The 25,745-nt window shown below is 50.6% G+C and overlaps 1 protein-coding gene across 4 annotated transcripts in view; it reads left to right on the top strand.

Annotated features, from left to right (window-relative positions):
* RILPL1 (Rab interacting lysosomal protein like 1) overlaps nucleotides 1–22,851 on the top strand; it is a 56,383-nt gene extending 33,532 nt beyond the window's left edge. The window contains exons 5-9 of one of the 4 annotated variants that reach the window (XM_017946306.3): nucleotides 8,432–8,604; nucleotides 9,963–10,055; nucleotides 18,556–18,643; nucleotides 18,916–18,939; nucleotides 21,982–22,032. In XM_017946306.3, coding sequence (XP_017801795.1) covers nucleotides 8,432–8,604; nucleotides 9,963–10,055; nucleotides 18,556–18,643; nucleotides 18,916–18,918 — 357 coding nt within the window. In that variant the 3' untranslated portion in view covers nucleotides 18,919–18,939; nucleotides 21,982–22,032. Of the gene's footprint in view, nucleotides 1–8,431; nucleotides 8,605–9,962; nucleotides 10,056–18,555; nucleotides 18,644–18,915; nucleotides 18,940–21,981 lie in introns of all 4 variants that reach the window. The other 3 variants (XM_017946305.3, XM_017946304.3, XM_003907337.5) reach the window with 3 other exon arrangements.
* Nucleotides 22,852–25,745: the final 2,894 nt, after the last annotated feature.

Here is a 25,745-nt window from a genome sequence, read left to right as displayed (position 1 = left end):
CAGTGAGTGGCTTCACCACTTGCTGCTGTGTGACCTGGGCCTGTCCATCTCTTTGGTGGTCAGTTTCACCATCTGACAAAGGAGGGGAATGAGCTTGACTCATAGGTTCGCTGTTTCGCGCAGCTGGGAGAGAGGACTATAAGATCAGGGGAGGGCTTGGCGAAGTCAAGAGGCAGAGACAGGGCTGGGCGCAGTGGCTCACACCTGTAATCCCAGCACTTGGGAAGGCCGAGGCAGTTGGATCACCTGAGGTCAGGAGTTCAAGACCAGCCTGAGCAACATGATGAAACCCCTGTCTCTACTAAATATACAAAAAAATCCGGGCATGGTGGTGGGTGCCTGTAATCCCAGCTACTCGGGGAGGCAGAGGCAGGAGAATCGCTTGAACCCAGGAGGTGGAGGTTGCATTGAGCCAAGATCAAGCCACTGCACTTCAGCCTGGACGACAGAGAAAGACTTCATCTCAAAAAAAAAAAAGAGGCCAGGTCAGGACAGACCTCGAAGGCATCAGGCCGGATCCTGTGGCTGGGTAGCGTGTCCCAGGGTGGACTGTGGACAGGCCATTCCGGGCAGGGGGAACAGTGAGCCAGGCTGGAGAACGTGCAGCACGTGGCTGGGGTCAGGGGTTTGTCCCAGGGCAGGATTTGGAGGACGTGAGAGCTATAGAGGGTTACAGAGCTAGAAAGGAATCTCTCTCATCATTGCCACGCAATTCTTTCTGAGCTGTGTCACTGTCATTGCCGTGTGATCACCAGGAGACAAGGCTCTTTCTATTTTTATAACTTCCTTATTGAGATATAATTCATATGCCACGCACTTTAGCTCTTGTGTGCTCATCACCACTGTCCAGAACATTCCCTTCACCCCCATCAGAAACCCCTGCTCCTGCGGTAGCGGCCTCCTCCCCTCCCCCAGCCCCTGGCCACCATCAGGCTGTTTCCCTCTGTGTATTCACCTGTTCAGGACATGGCATCAGTGGGATCCTACAACATGTGGTCCTGCCTGGCTTCTTTCACTTAGCATGTTTTCTCATTAATCGAGGTCCTCATATTTCAACTCAAGGTTTCCTGCCTTTCACAGACTATATATATATATATATATATTTTTTGGAGACAGGGGCTCACTCTATCACCCAGGCTGGAGTACAGTGGCACAATCTCGGCTCACTGCAGCCTCCACCTCCCGGGTTCAAGCCATTCTCCTTCCTCAGCCTCCCGAATAGCTGGTACTATAGGCACCCACCACCATGACAGGCTGTTTTGTATTTTTAATAGAGACAGGGTTTCCCCATGTTGCCCAGGCTGCTCTTGAACCGCTGACCCCAAATGATCTGCCTGCCTCGGCCTCCCAAAGTATTGGGACTATAGGCATGAGCCACTGTGCCCAGCCATCAATTTTTTTCTTTTTTTTTTTTTTTTAAGACAGGGTCTCACTCCATCACCCAGGCTGGAGTGCAATGGCGTGATCTCGGCTCACCGCAACCTCTGCCTCCTGGGTTCAAGCAATTCTTGTGCCTCAGCCTCCCGAGTAGCTGGGATTACAGGTGTGTGCCACCACACCCAGCTCATTTTTGTGTATTTTTAGTAGATACAGGGTTTTACCATGTTGCCCGGGCTGGTCTCGAACTCCTGACCTCTAACGATCCGCCCACTTCAGCTTCTCAATGTGCTGGGATTACAGGCGTGAGCCACCGTGCCTGGTGAAAACCTGTTTTGATTTCGTAACAGGTTTTGTGTTTGTTTTGTAAAGTGCGGGCTGCCTGCATTGGGAAAGCAGACAGGCGTATGCTGGCTGAAAGGCAGGCAGAATTTATGTATTGAATTTATGCTAGGCCTGGAGGTGCCAAGTGTGACCAGAGCACAGTCGTTCCCCATTGCTGGGCCAGGGGCTGCTCAGAAGTACCGTGAAGGGGCTGCCGTGGGAGGGCAGGGTGCTTTGAGGCACGCAGGCAGCGAGGAGCATTCCCAAGGCCTCGGGATGGAGGCCCTGGCCCAGGATGCTGCCTCCCTAAGGCCTCTGGGCAGTCCTATGGCTTGTTAATTGGTCTCTTGGGCCTTCCTGGGAAGCAGCTGAGGCCTCAGGGTATCGCCCTGAAGGTGTGCCCAAAGTGCCTCCAGGGATCAGCAGACACCCCACAGAACAGGCCCCGGCTTATCTTAGCTAACTCGAGCCGACTCCCGGTGCCTCATGGAGTAAGCCTAGGAGGACCAGGGCCGATGGGGCTCGATTGCCATCTTGGAAAGAGCCTCCTTGGTCTCTCTCGGTCTGAACCGGATAGTCCTGGGCTGCCCGCGGCACTGCGGTCACTGCCTGGTGGCCTCTGGAGAAGCTGGAGCCCAGGGCTGTCCTTCTGCCTGCGCTTTCAGGTGATAGTATTAGAAGTCAGGCCGGGCACGGTGGCTCACGCCTGTAATCCCAGCACTTTGGGAGAACTTAGCGGGTGGATCACCTGAGGTCAGGAGTTCGAGACCAGCCTGGCCAACATGGCGAAACCCCGTCTCTACTAAAAATACAAAATTAGCCAGGCATGGTGGCGCATGCCTGTCATCCCAGCTACTTGGGAGACTGAGGCAGGAGAATCGCTTGAACTGGGAGGCAGAGGTTGCGGTGAGCTGAGATCGCGCCACTGCACTCCAGCCTGGACAACGAGCGAAACTCCATCTCAAAAAAAACCAAAAAACAAAAAAACAGAGTCAGGACTTTGGGGCCAGACACAATGGCTCACGCCTATAATCCCAGCACTTCAGGAGGCTGAGCCAGGAGGATTGCTTGAGCCCAGGAGTCCGAAACCAGCCTGGGCAACAAAGTGAGACCCCATCTCTAATGAAATAAAAATAAAATAAATAAGAAAAAAGAGAGCAAGGACTTTGCATACCTTGCTGGGATTTCCCCAAACTCTAAAAGAATCAGGCCATTCCTCCCCAGAAATGAACTGTCCCTTCTCCAGAAAAAAAGAACTCAGGTTCTAAGGAAGCCCTAGTAGGTTTTCTAAGGAAAATCTAATAGGAGTGAGCAGGAAATTCCTGTGGCTTTGAAAGTGTGTGTTCACAGAAATCCCCGAGTACCTGGGTGGGAAGGGCCCTTGGAAATATTTCTGGGCTATCAAGGGCTAGATGGGGAGATGAAAGCCCAGACAGAGGGGCGGGTGGCTTTGCCCAGAGGCCTCTCAAGAGGTGAGGGTTTGGGAGTTCCCTTGAAGGGCTTTGCTCTTTCCCCAGGGTGTGGGGATGGCTGTCAGATGGTCCCTCCCAGAGACACAGGAGAGGCAAGGCCCTGGCCTGCTATGAAAGGCAGGATCCAAGCTGTCTAGGGAGGAAGGGGCTGGAGGAAACTTAGGGTTCAGGTCCACAGCGGGGACCACTGCTGCCTGTGGGGTCCAGGCAGGAGAAGGAGAAAGGGGATGGAAAAGGGAGCAGCTGCTGCTCAGAAACAGCCTGTCCGTTGCCAGTGGGGCCCGATCTTCCAGTGCACTTTCCACAGGAAGCCCAAAACACAAACTTCAAGATGAAATCTGATCTGAAAGAGCTGGCAGCTAATTCAACAGAGTTTTAGAACACTCTGAGGGCCAAACAAAATGTGGGCCAGCAGCACTGGGATGTTCTAAGGACTTAGTTTGCAACCTCTGGTCTATACCACTAATGCCTAGAGTTCCTGGTGAACTCCTACACATTCTTCAAGACTCCATGCATAGAGACCACATCCGACTAACATCTTCCCTGATCCTCTTCAGTTAGATTTGGTGTCTGTGCACCTTTTTTTTTGTTTTTCTTTTTTTTTTTTGAGACAGAGTCTAACTCTGTCGCCCAGGCTGGAGTGCAATGGCACCATGTCAGCTCACTGCAACCTCCGTCTCCTGGGTTCAAGCAATTCTCCTGACTCAGCCTCCCGAGTAGCTGGGATTACAGGTGCCCACCACCACGCCTGACTAATTTTTGTATTTTTTAGTAGAAACGTGGTTTCACCATGTTGGGCAGACTGGTCTCAATCTCCTGACTTTGTGATTCACCCACCTCAGCTTCCCAAAGTGCTGGGATTACAGGCATGAGCCACCACGCCTGGTGGTGCACCTCTTTTATTAGGCCACTTTGTAAGTTTGTTTGTTTCTTTCTTTCTTCTTTTTTTTTTTCTTGAGACAGTTTTGCTCTTGTCGCCCAGGCTGGAGTGCAATGGCATGACCTTGGCTCACTGCAACCTCTACCTCCTGGGTTCAAGCGATTCTGCTGCCTCAGCCTCCCAAGTAGCTGGCATTACAGATGCCCACCAGCATGCCTGGCTCTTTTTTTTTTTTTTTTTTTGAGACAAAGTCTCACTCTGTCACCCACACTGGAGTGCAGTGGCGCGATCTTGGCTCACTGCAACTTCAGCCTCCCAGGTTCAAGTGATTCTCCTGCGTCAACCTCCAGAGTAGCTGGGACTACAGGCTTGCACCACCACGCTCGGCTAATTTTTGTATTTATTTAGTAAAGATGGGGTTTCACCATATTGGCCAGGCTGGTCTTGAACTCCTCACCTCATGATCTGCCTGCCTCGGCCTCCCAAAGTGCTGAGATTACAGGCGTGAGTCACCGCGCCCGGCTGCCCAGCTAATTTTTGTATTTTCAGTTGGGACAGTGTTTCACCATGTTGTCCAGGCCGGTCTCGAACTCCTGACTTCAGGTGATCCGCCCGCCTCAGCCTCCCAAAGTCCTGGGATTGCAGGTGTTGAGCCACCGCACCTGGCCATAAGTTTCTATTTATGTATTTCTTCAGTTTGGCCCCATCTGTCTGACTCTGTTCCCAGGGCTGAGCTTTGTGGCTGGCAAGGCACAAAGTTAGCGCTCAGTAAATGTTGGCTAACTAGATGTCCAGGGTTGCTCTTTGGTAAAGCTGGGCCAGGGAAAGAGGAGAACTGGTGCGGTTGAATGCCGGCCGCATATCCGTCGCCTGCTCTATGTGGTCTTGGGTGGAGACATGGAGTGTATGGCTGCCAGGTGGTTCCAGAGCATCCCTGGAGGCGCTGCAGAGGAGATCGGACGTTGAAGATGTCCTCTGAGGACACAGCCCGCCTAAATTGTGGTATCAGCAGACGCCTAGAATACTTTCTTTGGAAATTAAATCCTCCAACATTTCCTCCCCTTGTTCTTGGGTGGGAAGAGGCCCCTCAGCTGCCCACAGCTTGCAATGGCGGCGCGGGCCAGATTTCAGCTTCCCGCTGCATGGAGGCCCCTCTTCTGCTGCCCCGTGCTGACTCCGACCCCAAGGCTGGGCAGCGTCAGCCTGCTCCCCCAACCTGGGCCTGCTGCGTGGCTCTGCTGTCACCTGAAGTGCCCCAGCAGTGGGTGGTGTCTCCTTTCACGCGTCCTTTCCCAGAACAGCCGGTTCCAGCCTCCCCCAGGGTGTGAAGCTTCTTGGCTCTGCCTTCTGGAATCCCTCAGCCTCCTGTCCAGGGCACATCCAGGCTGGAGTTAGTCCCCTTCTCCCTGTGCTGCTATGGGTTTTTTTGTTTGTTTTGTTTTGTTTTTTTGAGACAGGGTCTCACTTCGTTGGAGACACTGCCTTAAGTGCAGTGGCACAATCTCGTCTCACTGCAGCCTCCACTTCCTGGGCTCAGGCGATCCTCATGCCTCAGCCTCCTATGTAACTGGGACTACAGGGGCAAGCCACCATGCCCAGCTAATTTTCTTTCTTTTCTTTTTTGTAGACATGAGGTCTTGCTATGCTGCCCAGGCTGGTCTGAAACTCCTGGGCTCTAGTGATCCTCCTGCCTCAGCCTCCCAAAGTGCTAGAATTAACAAGTGTGAGCCGTGGTGCTAGGCCTATGGAGTTTTTCTTGAGGTGGGGAGGGACGTCTATTTCCCTCTCCCTTTCCCCATTCTGGAGCTTTTTCACTGCTGTCCTGACCTCTGTCCACTCCTGGTTGGTCACGGGACATTGGTGGCTCAGGAGTGTTGGGGACGCTCCATTACCTTGAGAGTGTGGGCCACCTGTAGATTGACTGGCTGACTTGCAAAAGCTTCCTTGTGATTAAAAAAAAAAAAAAAAAAAGGAAAATAACTGTTGGCAAGAAGGTAGAGAAATTGGAACCCTTGTGCATTGCTGTAAAATAGAGCAGCTGCTGTGGGAAACGGTTTGACAGTTCCTCAGCCAGTTACACACAGACTTAGCCTATGCCCCAGCAGTCCCACTCCCAGGTAAACACCCAGAAGAACTCAAAAGAAGTGTCCACACTGATACAGTTCTGAGCATTGCTCTTCACATTAGCCAAAGAGTGGAAACCGCCCAGATGTCCATCAGCTGCAGAACGGATAAACACACTGTGGCACGTCTGTACAGTGGAATGTGGTTCAGCCATCAAAAGGAGTGAAGTGAGCCGGTGCGGTGGCTCACGCCTGTAATCCCAGACTTTGGGAGGCTGAGGCGGGCGAATCACGAGGTCAGGAGATTGAGACCATTCTGGCTAACACGGTGAAACCCCGTCTCTACTAAAAATACAAAAAATTAGCTGGGCGTCGTGGCGGGCGCCTGTAGTCCCAGCTACTCGGGAGGCGGATCTTGCAGTGAGCCAAGATCGTGCCACTGTACTCCATCCAGCCTGTGGAACAGAGCGAGACTCTGTCTCAAAAAAAAAAAAAAAAAGGAGTGAAGTGAGCCAGTGCGGTGGCTCACCCCTGTAATCCCAGCACTTTGGGAGGCTGAGGCGCGTGGATCCCCTGAGGTTGGGAGTTCAAGACTAGCCTGACCAACATGGTGAAACCTTGTCTCTACAAAAATACAAAAATTAGCCCAGGCATGGTGGCAGGTGCTTGTAATCCCAGCTACTCAGGAGGCTGAGGCGGAAGAATCGCTTGAACCTAGGAGGCACAGGTTGGAGTGAGCTGAGATCGTGCCATTGCACTCCAGCCTGGGTGACAGAGTGAGATGCCATTTCACAGAAAAAAAAAAAAAAGAGTGAAGTGCTGGTGTGTGCTGCAACATGAATGAACCTTGGAAACACCACGCTAAGTGAAAGGAACCAGGCACAAAAGGCCACTTAGTGTATGATTCTGTTTCTGGGAAATGTCCACGGTAGGCAGTCCATAGAAAGTACACTGGCATTTGCCACGGGCTCAGGATAGGGACGTAGAGAGTGACTGCTTCATAAGTACAGGTTTTCAGCCGGGTGCGGTGGCTCATGCATGTAATCCCAGCACTTTGGGAGGCCAAGGCGGGTGGATCACTTAAGGTCAGGAGTTCAAGACTAGTCTGGCTAACATGGTGAAACCCTGTCTCTACCAAAAATACAAAAATTAGCCAGGCATAATGGCAGGCACCTGTAAACCCAGCTACTTGGGAGGCTGAGGTAGGAGGATGGCTTGAACCTGGGAGGTGGAGTTTGCCGAGCTGAGATCGTGCCTCTGCACTCCAGCCTGGGTGACAGAGTGAGATTCCACCTCAAAAAAAAAAAATTTGCCTGGTGCGGCGTGCACACCTGTAATCCCAGCTACTTGGGAGGCTGAGGCACAAGAATCGCTTGAACCCAAGAGGTGGAGGTTGCAGTGAGCTGAGATCATGCCACTGCACTCCAGCCTGGGTGACAGAGTGAAACTCCATTTCAGAAAAAAATAAAATAAAATAATAATAAGTACTGGTTTTCCTTTTGGTGTGAAGAAAATGTCCTAGAACTGGACAGAGGTGGTGGTTGTGTGACATGCGAGTATACTAAATGCCACCTCCAAATTGTTCACTTTAAAAGGTTCAAATGGTAAATTGTAGATTATGTATATTTTACCACGTTTTTTTAAAAAGGCTCCCTTGCTGTGCAAGGTGGTGAGAGGGTGGGTGTGGGTGTGACCTGGGGCAGGTGACTTGGCATGATGCTGGGATCTGCCTGTCACCCGCGTCACAGAGAAATGACCGAGTGTGCACCCCCGTCGGGCTTCCACTGAACTCCAGATACCCAAAGCCACTGGGGAGGAAAGGACTTAACCAGAAGGCCCGTAACAACAGGGAAACTGGATATGACTTACTGTCAAATGAAAAAGGAATGGAGAATTGTGTGTGGGCTGAGATTCCAGCCACTCTGGCCAAATTAGCAATGGTCTTAGTAAGGAAATGAAAGGAGGCCTGGAAGGGGAAGCAGCAGATGGACGAGGGTGGGGGCAGGGGAGGTGTGACAGCTCCTCCCTGGATGCCTTGTCATGTTTGTAATGAAACCCCAAGTCAAGTGGGGAGGTGCGGGGTCCGTGGGTTCGGCTATTGGGAAGGCGAACAATGAACAGGTGGCCGCTGGTTTCCGCCTCCAGAGGGAAACTGTACAGAACGTGAGCAGGGGCCGCCCGCGAGTGCTGAAAATAGCACCCTCCGCAGGCTGCTGGCGCCCGGGGAGGGGGAGAATTCGGGCTCCTTCAGGATAGAGAGTGGGTGCTGGCAGTGGCTGCCAAGAATTCATTAGCAGCATCTCTGCCTCCTCCAGACAGAGCCGGTTGGAGAGGAGAGCATCTCCGACGCAGAGAAGGTGGCTATGGAGCTCAAGGACCCCAACCGCCCCCGGTTCACCCTGCAGGAGCTGCGGGATGTGCTGCACGAGAGGAACGAGCTCAAGTCCAAGCTGTTCTTGCTGCAGGAGGAGCTGGCTTACTACAAGAGGCAAGTGTCCCTGGGGCTGGACGGCCCAAGCTGGCTCCTGACTGAGGTTAGCCAGAGTTTCTGTACAGTTACCTTCTTACCCCCTGGAAGATAAGCATCTCATCAGTGTCTTTTTTGGGTACCCTCTCTGGCCTAAAGAACTTACATACAAGCTCACGACCCCTTTCTGAAACTCTTGGGCCCAGGCCAGGCACCGGGGCTCACACCTTTAATTCCAGTATTTTGAGAGGCCGAGGCGGAAAGATTGCTTGAGCCCAGGTATTCGAGACGAGCCTGGGCAACAAAGCGAGACCTCATCTCTTTTTTAGATGAATGAATGAATGAAACCCGGCCCCGGTGTGACTGTCTTTGTGACCCTTTTCACCTCCTACATTATCCTGTTCACTCTCATGCTTGCTTTATTGTTGGTTTCCACATGAGACCACAAGCAACATGAGACCAGAAGTCTTATTTATTTTGTCCATGGCTGAGTTCCCAGTACTTAGAATGGAGCTTGGCACATAGTAGGTGCACAACAAATATCTGTTGAATAGAAAGCTGGAAGGAAGGACTCATGCACCAGAGGTGGTCCCTGCGCCAGTGGGGAAGATCAGAGAGGCATAAAAAATATAATACCACACATTTTTATTGAAAGGTTTACTGACTGTACACTGGATGTTCAAAGATGGGAGAGGCTGGGTGTGGTGGCTCACGCCTGTCATCCCAGCACTTTGCAAGGCCGAGGCAGGTGGATCACTTGAACCCAGGAGCTCAAAACCAGCCTGGGCAACATAGTGGGACCCCCATCTGTACGCAAAAATTTTGAAAAATTAGCCAGGTGTGGTGGCTCACCCTATAGTCCCAGCCACTTGGGAGGCTGAAGCAGGAGGATCATTTCAGTCCAGGGTCAAAGCTGCAGTGAGCTATGTTTGTACCACTGCACTCCAGCCTGGGCAACAGAATGAGACCCTGTCTCAAAAAAAAAAAAGATGGGAGAGTGGGAGAGATCTGGTTTGTAGATGGGGTGGAAATCGGAAGGCCTCCTGGAGGAGGCAGCATTTGAACTGGGCCTTCCTGGAGGGATAGGGTAGTATTTAGATACGGGAGATGTTGAGGGGTGACGGGTATATTCTGGGTAGAAGAAACCACAGAGGTGTAGAGACAGGGAAGCCTGTGTAAAGACAGGAAACGGGGAGTGGTTCTATTTGGCTGGACTCTTCAGAATAAACTGGAAATACAGATGCGGGTCCCCTAAAAAACGTGCACCCTCTCAGACCATCAGACAGTTCTCTTTTGGAATGTTCCAGTTCTCTTTTGGAATGTTCCAGTTCTCAAGGAACTTTTGACTCTTTTATCTCATGCCTCTCATCTCCTTCCAGTGAAGAAATGGAAGAGGAAAATCGAATACCCCAACCCCCACCCATCGCCCACCCGAGGACGTCCCCCCAGCCGGAGTCGGGCATCAAGCGACTGTAAGTGATGCGCTGCTGGCTTCTGCGCTCGGCTGACCTGGCGGTTCAAGTGTCCTTTGACTTTTCCTCCTTGGCACCTGCTCCCAGGGCCAGGCTTGTCACTAACCACATCCTGCTGAGACGTCTGGCCTGGCCTCCGACTTTGAGTTCATCTCCCTTCCCGAATGCTGAGTTCCTCCTGGGGGTCTCTGGGCAGAGAGGTTTGGGGAGGGCGGGAGGTGAGAGGAGAGAGGCTTGGGCCAGTGGCTGATACTCAGGAGCTTGCTTGAGTGTGTTTCGGGGGGTGGGGTGCATCTCTGGGCCTTTGAGGACAGGAAATAAGGGTAGGGAGGTAGAGGGTGGTTTGTGCATCTTAAGCTTGAGACCTCAGCTCTTGAGATGTCGAGTGGCCCTGGGTCCACCCAGTCTACGCAGTTCTCTGATGACTCATCTATGTAGCCCTCTGTCCAATAAGCATGGGTTACTGCATAATGCATGCAGAGTCAGGCCTTCAGGAGAACCCCCCAAAAGAGAGTGACCTCGTCCCTGCCCTCAACTAGACTTTAAGCTACTTCAGTGGTTCTTGGCATCAACTGATTCCTTTGAGGTTCTGATAAAACCTCCTGAAATTTCCCCCAGAGAAATCTGTAAAATTTGTGTCAATTTCAGGAGGTTCATGGACCCCCAAAGCTCTTCAGATACAGGGTTAACACCTCTGGTCTCGTTAGTATCTGCTAAGAAGCTAACACGCGCTGGGTCCTGTTCCCACAGAATATCTCCCTGAGCTCTCCGCATGCTGTTGTGGGGTGGAGGCATCATCATTCCCATTTTATAGTTAAGGAAATGGAGGCGCCGGCCTAGGGTCATTCAGCTAAGAAGAGGCAGAGCCAGGGCTCAAACCCAGGTAGCCTGGCCCCAGAGCCCACGCTGTGAGCTCTTTGCAAGACAGCCTTGTGCCCGCGGTGTTGGAGCTGCCTTCTCTCCCCTGAGAGGGTCTTCCAGGCTCTGGGCCTGCCTTCCAGTTCTTCTATCCAAGGCTTAGTACAGAAGAGGCTTCAGTTCTTTCCTCCAAAACCCAGAAGAAACTTTGTGAAAACAGGGCGTGTGGGTTGGAAAGCCAGATGGATTGTGTAGGGAGAGGCAGCGGAGTGTTACCCATATGCCCCAACCTTTAAAATCCAGTTATGTTTGGAAATTTTTGGTTAGTTCTTGCCCTGTGAGTTGACAATGCAGAACCATGCAGGTTTGTCACTGCTGGGCCCTCTCCTCTCAGAAATTGGTGCCCTTGGGGCTGGGTGCAGTGGCTCACACCTGTAATCTCAGCACTTTGGGAGGCAGAGGTGGGAGGATCACTTGAGTTCAGGAGTTCAAGACCAACCTGGTCAACACGGTGAAACCACCTCTCTACAAGAAGTACAAAAATTAGCTGGGTGTGGTGGCATGCACTTGTGGTCGCAGCTACTCAGGAGACTGAAGTGGGAGGATTGCTTGATCCCAGGAGGTCGAGGCTTCAGTGAGCCAAGATTGTACTACTGCACTCCAACTAGGGTGACAGAGTGAAACCCTGTCACAAAAAAAAAAAAAAAGGATAAGAAAAGAGAGAGTGATAAAAAAGAAAGAAAGAAAATGATGCCTTGCCCTTGGGCATGGCAGCTCACATCTGTAATCCCAGCACTCTGAGAGGCCAAGGCAGGAGGATCACTTGAGGCCAGGAGTTTGAGACCAACCTGGGCCACATAGTGAGACCCTGTCTCTACAAAAAAATTTTAAATTGGCCCAATATTCCTAGAGAGTACAGGCTGGTGCATGACTCCCTTCCAGCTTCATTCAGGCTGCTTAGGAGTTTGGCCCCAGGTCCCTGATGCGTTGGGGAGGGAGTGTGGCCGCAGTTCTGGTTAGAGATAAACATTTCCTAGGGAACAAGCATGGCGCCAGAAAAGCTTCCTCTAGATCTCAACACAATTTAGCTTATGGATTCAGTAGTAACCTTCCATTTGCAATTGAAACTCAACTCAAAGTAACCTAAGAAAACGAATTTAGAGGCCAGGCGCAGTGGCTCACGCCTGTAATCCCAGTACTTTGGGAGGCCTAGGTGGGTGGATCACGAAGTCAGGAGTTCAAGACCAACCTGACCAACATGGTGAAACCCCATTTCTACTAAAACTACAAAAATTAGCTGGGCGTGGTTGGGCATGGTGGTGCGTGCCTGTAGTCCCAGCTACTCAGGAGGCTGAGGCAGGAAAATTGCTTGAACCCGGGAGGCGGAGGTTGCAGTGAGCTGAGATTGTGGCATTGCACTCCAGCCTGAGCGACAGAGCGAGACTCCGTCTCAAAAACAGAAAACAAAACAAATTTGGGGCCAGGCTCGGTGGCTCACGCCTGTAATCTCAGCAATTTGGGAGGCCGAGGCTGGGGCTCAGCTGGATCCAGGCCTTGTTTCCTCCACCCCTGACTTGGTTTTCCTCTGTGGGCACCATTCTTGGGTGTCCTTTCCAGCCTGAGCATGGCAGCATGGCAGCCCTTGGCTCAAGTTTCTTTTTTTTTTTTTTTTTTTTTTTTTGAGACGGAGTCTCACTCCATTGCTGAGGCTGGAGTGCAGTGGCACAATCTCAGCTCACTGCAGCCTCTGTCTCCCGGGTTCAAGCAGTTCTCTTCTGCCTCGGCCTCCCAAGTAGCTGGGATTACAGGCATCTGCCTCTACATCCGGCTAATTTTTGTAATTTTAGTAGAGACGAGGTTTCTGCATGTTGGCCAGGCTGGTCTCTCGAACTCCTGACCTCAGGTGATCCACCCGCCTCGGCCTCCCTGAGTGCTGGGATTACAGGAACGAGCCACCGCACCCAGCCAGGCTTCATTTTCTTCCGTCTGAAACTTCAGTGCAGATTGTCTGCTTCCAAGAGTTCCATCAGTCACAGAAATGAGTCCCATTGGCTCCAGCTGGGTCACATGACTGTCCCTAACCCAATCACAGGACAGCACGTTGATTGTCCAGGTCTGTGACTCCTTCTCACCCCTGAGGCTCAGAGCACTTTTCCTCCATCCAGTTCATGTGGCCTGAAAGTAGGGGAAGGGACAGGTCCCCAAGTAAGATCAGAGTGCTAGATAGACACTCCTTGGGCGGAGGTAGCCTCACCTTGGGAGGAGGAAGCCCCTTCAGTCTTGATTCTGTGCGGTACTTAGTGCCAGGAAAAGTTTCTCACCCAGTGCTTGTTAGGAAATGGGACTGGCTTTGCTTAAACTCTGACTCACTTGCCAGCCCCACTCCTATGTGAGAAAGAGCAGAATCTATCTTGTGGGCTTTGATAGCTACAACTTTGAGTTTCAGGCCTGGAGAAACTGCAAGAAGCTTCATGAGCCCAGATAGTCTCTGCATGGGCTGAGGGAGGGGAGACCAAGACACTTCTGTTCTGCATCCTCCAGCCATTTGTTCCCAGGTCATTAAGAATTAGCCTTTCAGGTCAGGCCCGGTGGCTCACACCTGTAATCCCAGCACTGTGGGAGGCTGAGGCAGGTGGATCACAAGGTCAGGAGTCTGAGACCAGTGTGGCCAACATGGTGAAACCCCCATCTCTACTAAAAGTACAAAAAAATTAGCCAGGTGTGGTGGCGGGTGCCTGTAATCCCAGCTACTCAGGAGACTGAGGCAGGAAAATTGCTTGAACTCCAGAGGGGGAGGTTGCAGTGAGCCGAGATCACACCACTGCATTCGAGCCTGGACAACAGAGCGAGACCCCATCTCAAAAAAAAAAAAAAAAGACTCAGCCTTTCTAGCACCTTCACTTTGACTTCCAATGTGCAGGATTCAGAGCCTCCAGCACCCACGGTCAGATGTAATTCTAAAAATTCCTTCCAGAGCCGAGTTTTTCTAACTGTAATTTTCTACTCTGGGCCTCTTTCTCTAAACAGACAATTCAATTGGCTTTGCAAATTTTGTATTGGGTGAAATCCAGAGGAAAGTCATCAGAATTAGCCAGCGAATCTTTCCACTAGTTCTTCTGCCCACAACTGAATAGGCTGTGGTGTCTGTCCTTCTTTTCCGGATTGTTCCAGAAAGGACCCTGGGGCCCTGTTTTCAGAACTCTTCCCCACTTAGGTTGGCTTCTGCTTGCTCAGGAAAATGTGGGGCTCTGAGCCTGGCATGGACAGCAGCTGGGATCAGGGAGCCCGAGAGAAAGACAAGAGAATGAGACCAGAACCTCCCAGCCACAGGGTGCGGGTGACCAGTCCCGTGGCAGCCCCACTTGCTGGGGGATAACTGGGAGAGCCATCTGGCACAAAGGGCTTTTGACCAGTGGAGGCCAGACACTGGTCGCCTTTGTCCACCTCTACTGCTGGCTGGAAGCTATACCAGTGTGGCCTGTGAGCCCAGAGGCTGGGAGGAGCCTGGGCAGGGACAGATCTTCCCTGGGCTGGGGCAGGGAATGACAGTTTCCGAGGCAGTTCTGAGCATCCTCCCATCCTTCATTCCTCCTGCACCCACCTGGTCTGCCGGGTCTCTTCCGCCCTTCCTCCAGGGAGTATGAGCCATGCGGTCGCTCAGGGCGGCTCTTCAGCTCTGCTCCACACTGTTAACTTACGTATCCCACCCCTCCTCCTGCAGCAATTCATAGCAGCCAAGGAGGGTTCAGGGACCTCAGCAGCTTACAGCACTTGAACTAAGGTATCTTCCATCCTGTTGGGGACCCAGAGCTGGGATAATTATCCCTATTTCTCAGATGAGGGAACTGAGGCCCAGAGAAGCCCACTGACCTCATTTAGATCAAACTGTTGGGAAGGCTGTCTTCAGATTTGAACCCATGCCTTTTCTGCTCCCACACCACCCCCCACCGTTTTCCCGCTCTCCTCCCCGAGTCCCTGGTGGTGGCCCCTTGTCTGCACAGTGCACCATGAGTCACAGGCGTCAGACTTCACATTTCTAGACTGAACCGGACAAGGGAACCAGAAACTCCTGCTGCCAGTCAAAACAGTGTGCCCCGAAGATGTTCTAAGAATAGTTTGTGATTGAGCAGCTGCTGGCCAGAGAGGCCAGGCTGGCACTGCCCAGGAAGGTCACGAGGGAGTGCTGGAGTGACTTCAGCCTCGTCCCCAGTGAACACCAGGCACCAGTGCCCCCCTTTGTGTGGTCCCTGTCTCTCAGTCATGGTCCCATCGAGGCACACACAGCTGCCTTTTGCAGGGCAGGGGCCAGGGGCTGATTGGGAGATAAGACGACAGGTGGGGGTAGAGGGGGCCGGAGAAGCAAGGGATGAGAACTGGCCTCGAGGACCGGAAAGGTTGGCTTTGGAGTGGGTGGCCACCCAGGTGTCCAAGGGTAGCAATGACAGTGCATTCTATCCCTGTCCTCCCACCCACCACCCCCCTCGCTCCAGCCCAGGAATAGCTTCTTCACAGCCGCCCATTACACTGCCTGAAATGCCACTGGTAGAACTTCATTTGGTTTGAGTCTTCCAGAAATATTTGGTGGGGAGTGGGGAGTTAAAACCAGCTACAGGGTATTCAAGACAAACTTCGGGCCAAAACAAGTCAATCTTTTTATGGAAATTGCTGTACCTCTAGAGGAGGTGGCTTCTGCAGGGCAGCCCCTGGAATAGTAAGGGAAGGGGCTGCCCACTCAGTGAGTCCAGCAAGACACAGACAGGGCTGGGCGCGGTGGCTCATGCCTGTAATCCCAACACTTTGGGAGGCCGAGGTGGGGGGATCGCTTGAGGCCAGGAGTTTGAGATGAGCCTGGGCAACATAGCAAGACCCTATCTCTACAAAAAAAAAATTTTTAATTGGCTGAGTGCAGTGGCACACGCTTGTAGTCCCAGCTACTAAGGAAGCTGAAGCAGGAAGATCACTTGAGCCCAGGAGGTCGAGGCTGCAGTGAGCCCAGATTGCGCCACTGCACTCCAGCTGAGCAACAAAGCGAGACCTATCTCTAAAAAAAAAAAAAAAAAAAAAAAGACACACAGATGGAGTAACTCCGTCCGAACACTCCAGGTGTCCCAGGCCCCCAAGCATCGGTCACCCCCTGACAGGGCCTTAAACGAAGTCCAGCATTCCCGGTGGTAAACATCTGTCAAGGCAAAACGTCCCCCCGTATTTGAGGCCACTTCCCACACAATGACTGTATCTTTGTGGGCACCCTCTTTGGGTGTCGTGGCAAAGGTGGTTACAAAATGGTGTGGTTTGGAGCCCCTGGAAAGCTAACTGTGCCCAGTAGCCTGGCCTCTGGGGCCCATTCACTTAGCAGAAGGCATCTCATCTTCTCCATGTCATCCTGAGAAACCATCCAGGAGGTTCTGCAAAGACACCAACTCCTGGCCAGGCGTGGTGGCTCACCCCAGCGCTTTGGGAGGCCAAGGCAGGTGGATGACTTGATGCCAGGAGTTCAAGACCAGCCTGGCCAACAGGGGAAACCCCCGCCTCCTAAAAAATACAAAATTAGCCCAGCAGGGTGGCACACACCTGTAGTCCCAGCCACTCGGGAGGCTGAGGCAGGAGAATCACTTGAACCCAGGAGGTGGAGGTTGCAGTGAGCAGAGATTGTGCCACTGCACTCCAGCCTGGGTGACAAAGCAAGACTCTGTCTCAAAAAAAAAAAAAAAAAAGAAAGAAAAGAAAGACACCACTCCTAGCTAACCCTGTGAAGCACACTGCCAGGATCCAAACACCTAGAGCATCTCCAAACTTCATTTGAGATAATTATTTTATCTTTATCCAACCAACCTTTTTTTTGAAATGGAGTCTCAGCCCCCACGCCCCAGGCTGGAGTGCTGTGGCGGATCTCGCTCACTGTAAGCCCTCCCGGTTCACGCATTTCTCCCGTCCTAGCCTCCCAATAGCTGGGACTACAGGCTTCACCACCACTGGTTTTTGTATTTTAGTAGAGACGGGGTTCCCACTGTTAGCTTATGGGATGGTCTCGGGATCTCCCTGACCTCGTGTTCACTAGTCTTCCCGGCCTCCCAAAGTGCTGGGATTACAGGCTTGAGCCACCGTGCCCGGCCCCAACCAACTTTTTTTTAAAAAGTATAGCTTTTCAAAACAAGCTTTAGTGGCATGGTTGGAGTTTCGTCTTCATTTCCTCTGCCCAGCTGAGGAACAGATGAGCATTTATTTACTGTGGGCTTGGACCAGAATATCTGATGATTCTGCAGGCTGTGCCTGAGCCCTTGTCCTGCCTGGCCCCTCTCTGCCTCACGGTCTCTCCTGGTTCTCGCCTGGCGCTTAGGGTCATGGTGCCTGCAGCTCATCGCAGTTCAGGAGGACACTGAAAGGCCCCCTTGCCAGGGCATCACCACCACCTCCCAAAGCGTGTTTTGCCTTCTTCGTTCCCCACACACAGTCCTGCATTTTAGCCCTGGGAAGCCACTCTGTCGTCCCTTGCTGGCTGTCATATACTGCATCAGTTTCTAGAGCTGCTGTAACAAAGTACTGCAGACTCGGGGGCTCAACGACAGTCAGGTATTGCCTCCCACTTCCGGAGGCCAGAAGGCCGTGATGAAGGTGTCAGCAGGGCCAGCTCCTTCTGCGGACTGTAAGGGAGAATCTGCCCCACACCTCTGTCCGTTTCTGGTGGCTGCTGGCGGTCATTGGCGGTCCTCTGCCTGCAGAAGCCTCACCTCAATATCCACTTCCACCTTCCTCACGTGCTATCTCTGTCCAGATGTCCCCCTTTTATAAGAATACCAGTCATATTGGATTAGAACCCACCCTACTCCAGGATAACCTCATCTTAACTAGTTACATTTGTAAGGACTCTATTTCTTTTTTTTTTTTTTTTTAGATGGAGTTTTGCTCTTGTTGCCCAGGCTGGAGTGCAATGGTGTGATCTCAGCTCACCACAACTTCCACCTCCCAGGTTCAAGCAGTTCTTCTGCCTCAGCCTCCTGAGTAGCAGGGATTACAGGCGTGCGCCACCATGCCCGGCTAATTTTGTATTTTTAGAAGAGACGGGGTTTCTCCATGTTGATCTGGTTGGTCTTGCACTCCCAGCCTCAGGTGATCCACCCCCCTCAGCCTCCCAAAGTGCTGGGATTACAGGCGTGAGCCACCACGCCCAGCCTCGAAAAAATTTTTTTTAGAAATAGCCAGGTACGATGGCTCACACCTGTAATCCCAGACTTTGGGAGACTGAGGCAGATCACCTGAGGTCAGGAGTTCAAGACCAGCCTGGCCAACATCGTAACACCCTGTCTCTACTAAAAATACAAAAATTAGCTGGGCCTGGTGGCAAACGCCTGTAATCCCTAGCCACTTGGGAGGCTAAGGCAGGAGAATCGCTTGAACCCGGGAGGAGGAGGTTGCAGTGAGCTGAGATTGCGCCACCACACTCCAGCCTGGATGAGGCAGTGAGATTCCATCTCATAAAAAAAAAAAAAAAAAGAAAATTTAAGTGGATTTAGAGACAGGGGACACAATTCAACCCCTATCTTAGACCCTAATCAAACCCTTCCACTGGTGTCTGTGGAGTGTTTCTTTTTCATGCCTCCCCTGTTTTTATCTTCTCTGTGTCTATCTGTACCTCTCTAACCAGGATCTTTACAGCCATAATGCCCATGGTAGCAGCTGGACTGATAATAGATGACCCCACACTGCAGCCTGTCCGACGACTTGTTTCCCTTGTAGGCACTGTGTGTGTTTGGGTTTTGTTTGAGCTATGCCCTTGGAATGTCTGCTTCGGCTACTGCTGGGGCTGACCTGTCTCCCCTGGCCACTTAAGCTGCATGGCCACCACCTGTGTGCTCCATTTGAAGTGGATGTTGAGTGTGATTTCAGCTGTGCCATGGCTGTGCTCGGTCTACTCGAGCGAAGCCTCGGAATTCTCGGCTCTGTCACCGATAATTCTTTTTGTCTCTTCTGTTTCTGTTCTAAAACCACCTTGCCCATGATCCAGTAAAGAAGGTCCTTTAAGTGACGGGTCAGTAATCAACGCCCACTGCGGTCCCCGAGTGACACTAACCCTGTGTTTTTGATGTTCACCCTGTAGCTTTCTAAACTGCTTTGTTTTCCAAGCCATCTTCAAGTCAGCCATTTGATCTTGTTTTAAAAAGAAAGGCAGAGGAGGGAACCAGTGTTTTGATTCTGTCTGTTGGAAGTGCTAAGTGGCCTTCCTGCTTACCTGAGTCAGGGAGAGGTGAAGCATAATCGTGATGTGTTGCTGCTGTATTTTTGGCCAGCTAATTGCCTGGATTACCCTATGGAAAGAGCTCACAAATAACCCGGTGTGAGAATCGTGCCTTCATTCACCAGCACACTTACCTGTCATAGAGAAAAGGCATCTTAGTTGCTAGGGAGAGTTTCATCAGATAAACTTGGCTTGCCATAGCTTTGCAATGAAAGATCAGTTTATTTCTGGTAGAAAGTGATTGTAGGATCCAGTAACCACAGAAGAGTGAAATCATTTTCACCCAGATGTGATTAAAACTAAACTCTACGGCCGGGCGCGGTGGCTCAAGCCTGTAATCCTAGCACTTTGGGAGGCCGAGACGGGCGGATCACAAGGTCAGGAGATCGAGACCATCCTGCCTAACACGGTGAAACCCCGTCTCTACTAAAAAGTACAAAAAACTAGCCGGGCGAGGTGGCGAGCGCCTGTAGTCCCAGCTACTCGGGAGGCTGAGGCAGGAGAATGGCGTAAACCCAGGAGGCGGAGCTTGCAGTGAGCAGAGATCCGGCCACTGCACTCCAGCCTGGGTGACAGAGCGAGACTCCGTCTCAAAAAAAAAAAAAAAAAAAAAAAACTAAACTCTACAGGCTGCAACATTAGCAACCAGCAAACAGAGGGAATCAAAAATAGTTTATCCGAAGCTTTGATTTCACAGTAGCTTTGTTCCTATTCTTGCCTCCCAGGAAACACAACAAAACTATTACATGATATCTCTTACCAAGTTCAGAGCCATCATTCACATAGTGGCAAACGCCTGTAATCCCAGGCGTTGGTGACGGCCGGGCTCAACAGCTTATGCCTGTAATCAGAGCACTTTGGGAGGCCGAGGCAGGTGGATCATTTGAGGTCAGGAGTTTGACACCAGCCTGACCAACATGGTGAAACTCATCTCTACTAAAAATACAAAAAAGTTAGCTGGGGCGGTGGTGTGCACCTGTAATCCCAGCTGCTTGGGAGGCTGTGGCAGGAGAATTGCTTGAACTCAGGAGGCAATGGTTACAGTGAACTGAGATCAAGCCACTGCACCGCAGCCTGGACGACAAAGCGAGACTCTATCTCAAAAAAAAAAAAAAAAAAGAGTAGAACTTGGTGACAACAGAAGGAATCTTAGTAGAGCCTGGTAGTATCAAAGGACAGTTTTAGGAAGAGCTTTTGGGAATTCCTCAAGGTAGGCCAATTTCAGGTTCACTGACCAGGGTCCTAGTTCGTTTACATGACCTCAAACCAGACCTTGTTTTAAATGGACTACTTTGGCCACGCACAGTGGCTCACGCCTGTAATCCCAGCACTTTGGGAGGCCGAGGCAGTGGATCACCTGAGGTCAGGAGTTTGAGACGACCCTGGCCAGCATGGCGAAACCCCATCTCTACTAAAAATATAAAAACTTAGCCAGGTGTGGTGGCGGGTGCTTGTAATCCCAGCTACTGAGGATGCTGAGGCAGGAGAATCGCTTGAACCGGGGAGGCGGAGGTGGCAGTGAGCCGAGATCGTACCATTGCACTCCAGCCTGGGCAAAGAGAGCGAAACCCCATCTCAAAAAAAATAAAATAAAATAAATGGACTACCTTGCAAGGTTTTTGCTTGTGACTTTTTTGTCTTTTGTTTTTCTTTCTTTTTTCTACAGTAACAAACTCAAGTGTGCTTGTGACTTCTGCCTTTATCTTTCAGGCATCTGAAAGTTCCTGATGGCTCTCTCTGATCAAAATGCAACAGTCACAGCTCTTTTAAAAAGACCTATTGGCCTACCTCAGTTAAAGTCTGAGGCCAGACTCACTGTGGCTTGTAGCTGGTTACAGTGATACAGTCTAAAGGCTTTTACCATTAAATCCATTTTTGAAAGTGCAAATTGATGTTTCCCAAATTTTGTATCAGAGAACCATGCATACCATGTTTTACATATATATATACACACACACACACACACACACACACACACACATATATATATATATATATATTTTTTAGACAGAGTCTTGTTCTGTTGCCCAGGCTGGAGTGCAGTGGCGTGATCTTGTCTCACTGGAACCTCCGCCTCCGAGATTCAAGCGATTCTCCTGCCTCAGCCTCCCAAGTAGCTAGGATTACAGGCATGAGCTACCACGCCTGAATAATTTTTGTATTTTTAGCAGAGACAGGGTTTTGTACCATGTTGGCCAGGCTGGTCTCAAACTCCTGACCTCAAGTGATCCGCCTGCCTTGACCTCCCAAAGTGCTAGGATTACAGGCATGGGCCACTGCGCCCAGCCCATAATATATTTTTTATTGTCTCATTTTCTTAAATACCTCCTTTAGCCTCATCCTAAGCAGTAATGTCCATGAAATCTGGGCCACAGTTTCCTGACATTAAACAAATACAGAACTATTTAAATTAGAAATACTCATCTGTTTACAACAGAATCATCTTATATTCCACATGGCTTTCAAGTTTTCTTTTCTCTGCGTCATTACGGTAATTAAAGAAACCCATGATTTGTTTCAGTAGCTTTTGATTTCCACTGGTAACGGGATAAATCCTCCGTAGCGGCTAAGGTGGAAGACACCTCACACATCACATCAACATGCATGCCTTGACCATACCGCGTGACCTCCAAGGTACCGTGTCCAAATGACACGCAGAATACCCCGCTGCTTTCTTAGAATAACTTTGACCTGCACCCCCGACTGTGTCTTTCACACCTTGAATTGATTTGCTCTCTTCTGAGTTTGCTGCTGTTTGTCTCCGGCACTGCAAAAACTGTGACGTGCACAGCAAAGGGTCAGTTCTCATTTCTGTGTTTGCTTTCCCTTCCAAAGGTTTAGCTTCTTCTCCCGAGATAAGAAGCGCCTGGCCAACACGCAGAGAAACGTGCACATCCAGGAGTCCTTTGGACAGTGGGCAAACACCCACCGTGATGACGGTTACACAGAGCAAGGACAGGAAGCCCTGCAGCACCTGTGACCTTGGCCCATCTCCACCCTCCAACCTGGACTGCCCGCCACCAGCGCCGGCAACCGAACTGCAGCCCAGGGTCGCTGCTGCCTCAAGCCTCTCGGTGCAGACGCACCCGGAAAACTGACCCCTCAAACAGACTGTCTGATTTGAGGATGGACATTGAAAAACTGACGCCAAACTCTAAAGAAATGTTTATTTATACCCAGGGCTATCACTGTTTCTAATAGATGACTCTGATTCCATAGGATATATATTTAATAATCCCACAGACGGAGGCCAGACTTCTGCGTTAATTTCAGTAACACAAGCTTCTTTAAGCCAAATACATCACTTGCCACTATCACTGCTGTTTGACTTGCTTTGTATAAAATGCTATGTGTAGAGGTGTTATTATCATAGGTGACATAGTTCAGCAGGAGGCATGGAAGGGCTAGATCTTCATTAGTTACATTCATGAAATTGTGATGGCAACGTCTTAAACAGAATGTATCCATCAGGCAGACAAGGGGTCTGAAGTCACAGGCTCAGTCGCCCAACTCAGACACAAAACCACAGACAATATGGATGATGGTCCTCCTAGGCAGAAACTGGAGACAACTTTGCAGGCGCCCTGGCTGCATTCCTGATAATGCCTAGAGCATGTAGCAATGTTCAAGGCAGGTGCCTTGGAATCTGCTGTGAGTTATGCAGTACTAACCAAACAAAGTTGCTAAGGATGAGATGTTGCAACATTTCTTGTGTGCCTTTTTTTTCCTGACATCTTTTTTTTCCTTTTAGGATTCATTAAGTCATATACTTAGTCCCCTGCAAAGAAGACAAACGTCCCAGAGCAGATTGAAAGTGGAGCGTGGGATCCTAGGCAATGCAGGAGGACAGGTGGGGGAGCTGTAGCAGAACAAGGGTGCTAGGTGGGAAGCTGACTTGGGGACCACACGTCTGACTGACTCACAGGGCTACAGTAGCAGACGGAGAGCCAGATGCTCTGCTGCAACTGGTGAGTTGGAGGCTTGCCCACATAACACTGTCTTTCTCTCCACCTGCCAAGCATCCAGGGCACAGGGCTGGGTGCTCATAGATTGAGCGAGGTAGCATCTCCTACCAGCACTCAAGTTGATCAGGGCCACATTCTAAATATTCTACTGAAGTTTGCTAAGAAACCATCAGTGAGGCCGGGCACAGTGGTTCACTCCTGTAATCCCAACGCTTTGGGAGGCCAAGGTGGGTGGGTCACTTGAGGTCTGGAGTTCAAGACCAGCCTGGCCAACATGGTGAAACCCCATCTCTACAAAAATACAAAAAACTTAGCCAGGTGTGGTGGCGCACGCCTATAATCCCAGCTTACTCAGGAGGCTGAGACAGGAGAATCCCTTGAACCTAGGAGTCAGAGGTTGCAGTGAGCTTAGATCGTGCCATTGCACTCCAGCCTGGGCGACAGAGCGAGACTTCATCTAAAAAAAAAAAAAAAAAAAGAAACCATCAGGTGAATTTGCAGAATCTAGAATGGACTCTGCTTCCAGATTGCTGAAAAAAACAAAAAAAAAGATCAGACAGGGTAATTATTGCTGCGTTAGAGCAGTGGTTTTCAAATCTGAGTGCCCATTAGAATTATTAGAATTTATTCTCAAAGAATATAGAAGTAGGTATACTGATAAATTCCTCTCCCACCCCTGGCCACCTTTGTTGCCTTTCCAACAGGTAACCAAAATTGCCAGTTTCTTGGTTATCTTTCCTAAACACTAAATGTCCCCCTTTTTTTTTTTTTTTTTGATATAGAGTCTTGCTCTGTCACCCAAGACAGAGTACAGTGGCACCATCTCCGCTCGCTGCAATCTGCGCCTCTTGAGTTCAAGCAATTCTCATGCCTCAGCCTCCCAAGTAGCTGGGACTACATGTGTGTGCCACCATACCTGACTAATTTTTCTATTTTTAGTAGAGACGGGGTTTCACCATGTTGGCTAGGCTGGTCTCACGGTCTCAAACTCCTGACCTCAAGTGATCCACCTGTCTTGGCCTCTCGAAGTGCTGGGATTACAGGTGTGAGCCACTGTGGCTGGCCTTTTTTTTTTTGGACACAGGGTCTTGCTCTATCACCCAGGCTGGAGTACAGTGGCGCTATCATAGCTCATTGCAGCTAAGCAATCCTCCCACCTCAGCCTCCCAAGTAGCTGGTACTACTGATGTACACCACCATGCCCAGCTAATTATTTTTTTAGAGACAAAGTCTTAACTTTGTTGCCCAAGCTGGTCTCAAACTCCTGGGCTCAAGTGATCCTCACACCCCAGCCTCCCAAAGTGCTGGGAATTCAGGTGTGAGCCACCGTGCCCAGCCAAATGTCACTTTTTTGGTAAGTCAGCAGATCCAGCTCTTGAGCAAATCAGAGGTTAGATAATCGAGACAAAGGAAAAATCAATCCATCAGAAAGTTTATACATGCAATTATGTAAAAAATAAGAACAAAAAGCACATATATATGTATATGTGTGTATACCTTCTTTCCTTTTCTCTTAAGGGACAGGGTCTTATTATGTCACCAAGGCTGGTCCCAAACTCCTGGCCTCAAGCAATCCTCCTGCCTCAGCCTCCCGAGTAGATGGGACCACAGACATGAGCCACCATACCTGGACCTTCTTTTTATTTAAATGGTAGCATAATATATACATGCTGTTCTGTGCTTTTCTTTTTTCCACTTGAAATATCCTAGAGAGGGCGAGGTGAGTGGGTCACACCTATAATCCCCGCATTTTGGGAGGTCAAGTAGGGAGGATCAATTGAGCCCAGGAGTTTAAGACTAACCTAGGTGACATAGCAATAACCCATTTCTACAAAACATTAATTTAAAAAATAGGTGGGTGTGGTGGTGCACACCTGTGATCTCAGCTACTTGGGAGGCTAAGACAGGAGGATCCCTTCTGCCCAGGAGTTCAAGGCTGCAGTGAGCTGTAATGACACCACTGCACTCCAGCCTGGGAGACAGAGTGAGACCCCGCCTCAAAAAAGAAAAAATTTCTAGCAATAACTCCATATAAGTACATAAGACAGTGGCTCTCATGGCCAGGAGAGGTGGTTCATACTATAATCCCAGCACTTTGGGAGGCTGAGGCGGGTGGATCGTGAGGTCAGGAGTTTGAGACCAGCCTGGCCAACATAGAGAAATCCCATCTCTACTAAAAATACAAAAATTAGCTGGGCATGGGGGCATGTGCCTGTTGTCCCAGCTACTCAGGAAGCTGAGGCAGGAGAATCGCTTGAACCCAGGAGGCGGAGGTTGCAGTGAGCTGAGATCGCGCCATTGCACTCCAGCCTGGGCAACAGAGTGAGACTTCGTCTCACAAAAAAAAAAAAAAAGGCCAGGCGCGGTGGCTCACGCCTGTAATCCCAGCACTTTGGGAGGCTGAGGCTGGCGGATCACAAGGTCAGGAGATCGAGACCATCCTGGCTAACACAGTGAAACCCCGTCTCTACCAAAATTACACACATACACACAAAAAAATTAGTCAGGCGAGGTGGCGGGCACCTGTAGTCCCAGCTACTCGGGAGGCTGAGGCAGAATTGCTTGAACCCGGGAGGCGGAGCTTGCAGTGAGCCGAGATTGCGCCACTGCACTCCAGCCTGGGCGACAGAGCGA

This window comes from Papio anubis, chromosome 9 (assembly GCF_008728515.1).
Source record: "Papio anubis isolate 15944 chromosome 9, Panubis1.0, whole genome shotgun sequence".
Classification (NCBI taxonomy): domain Eukaryota; kingdom Metazoa; phylum Chordata; class Mammalia; order Primates; family Cercopithecidae; genus Papio; species Papio anubis.
Note: the sequence above shows the minus strand (reverse complement) of the source record. Positions and strands in the feature narration are given on the sequence as shown.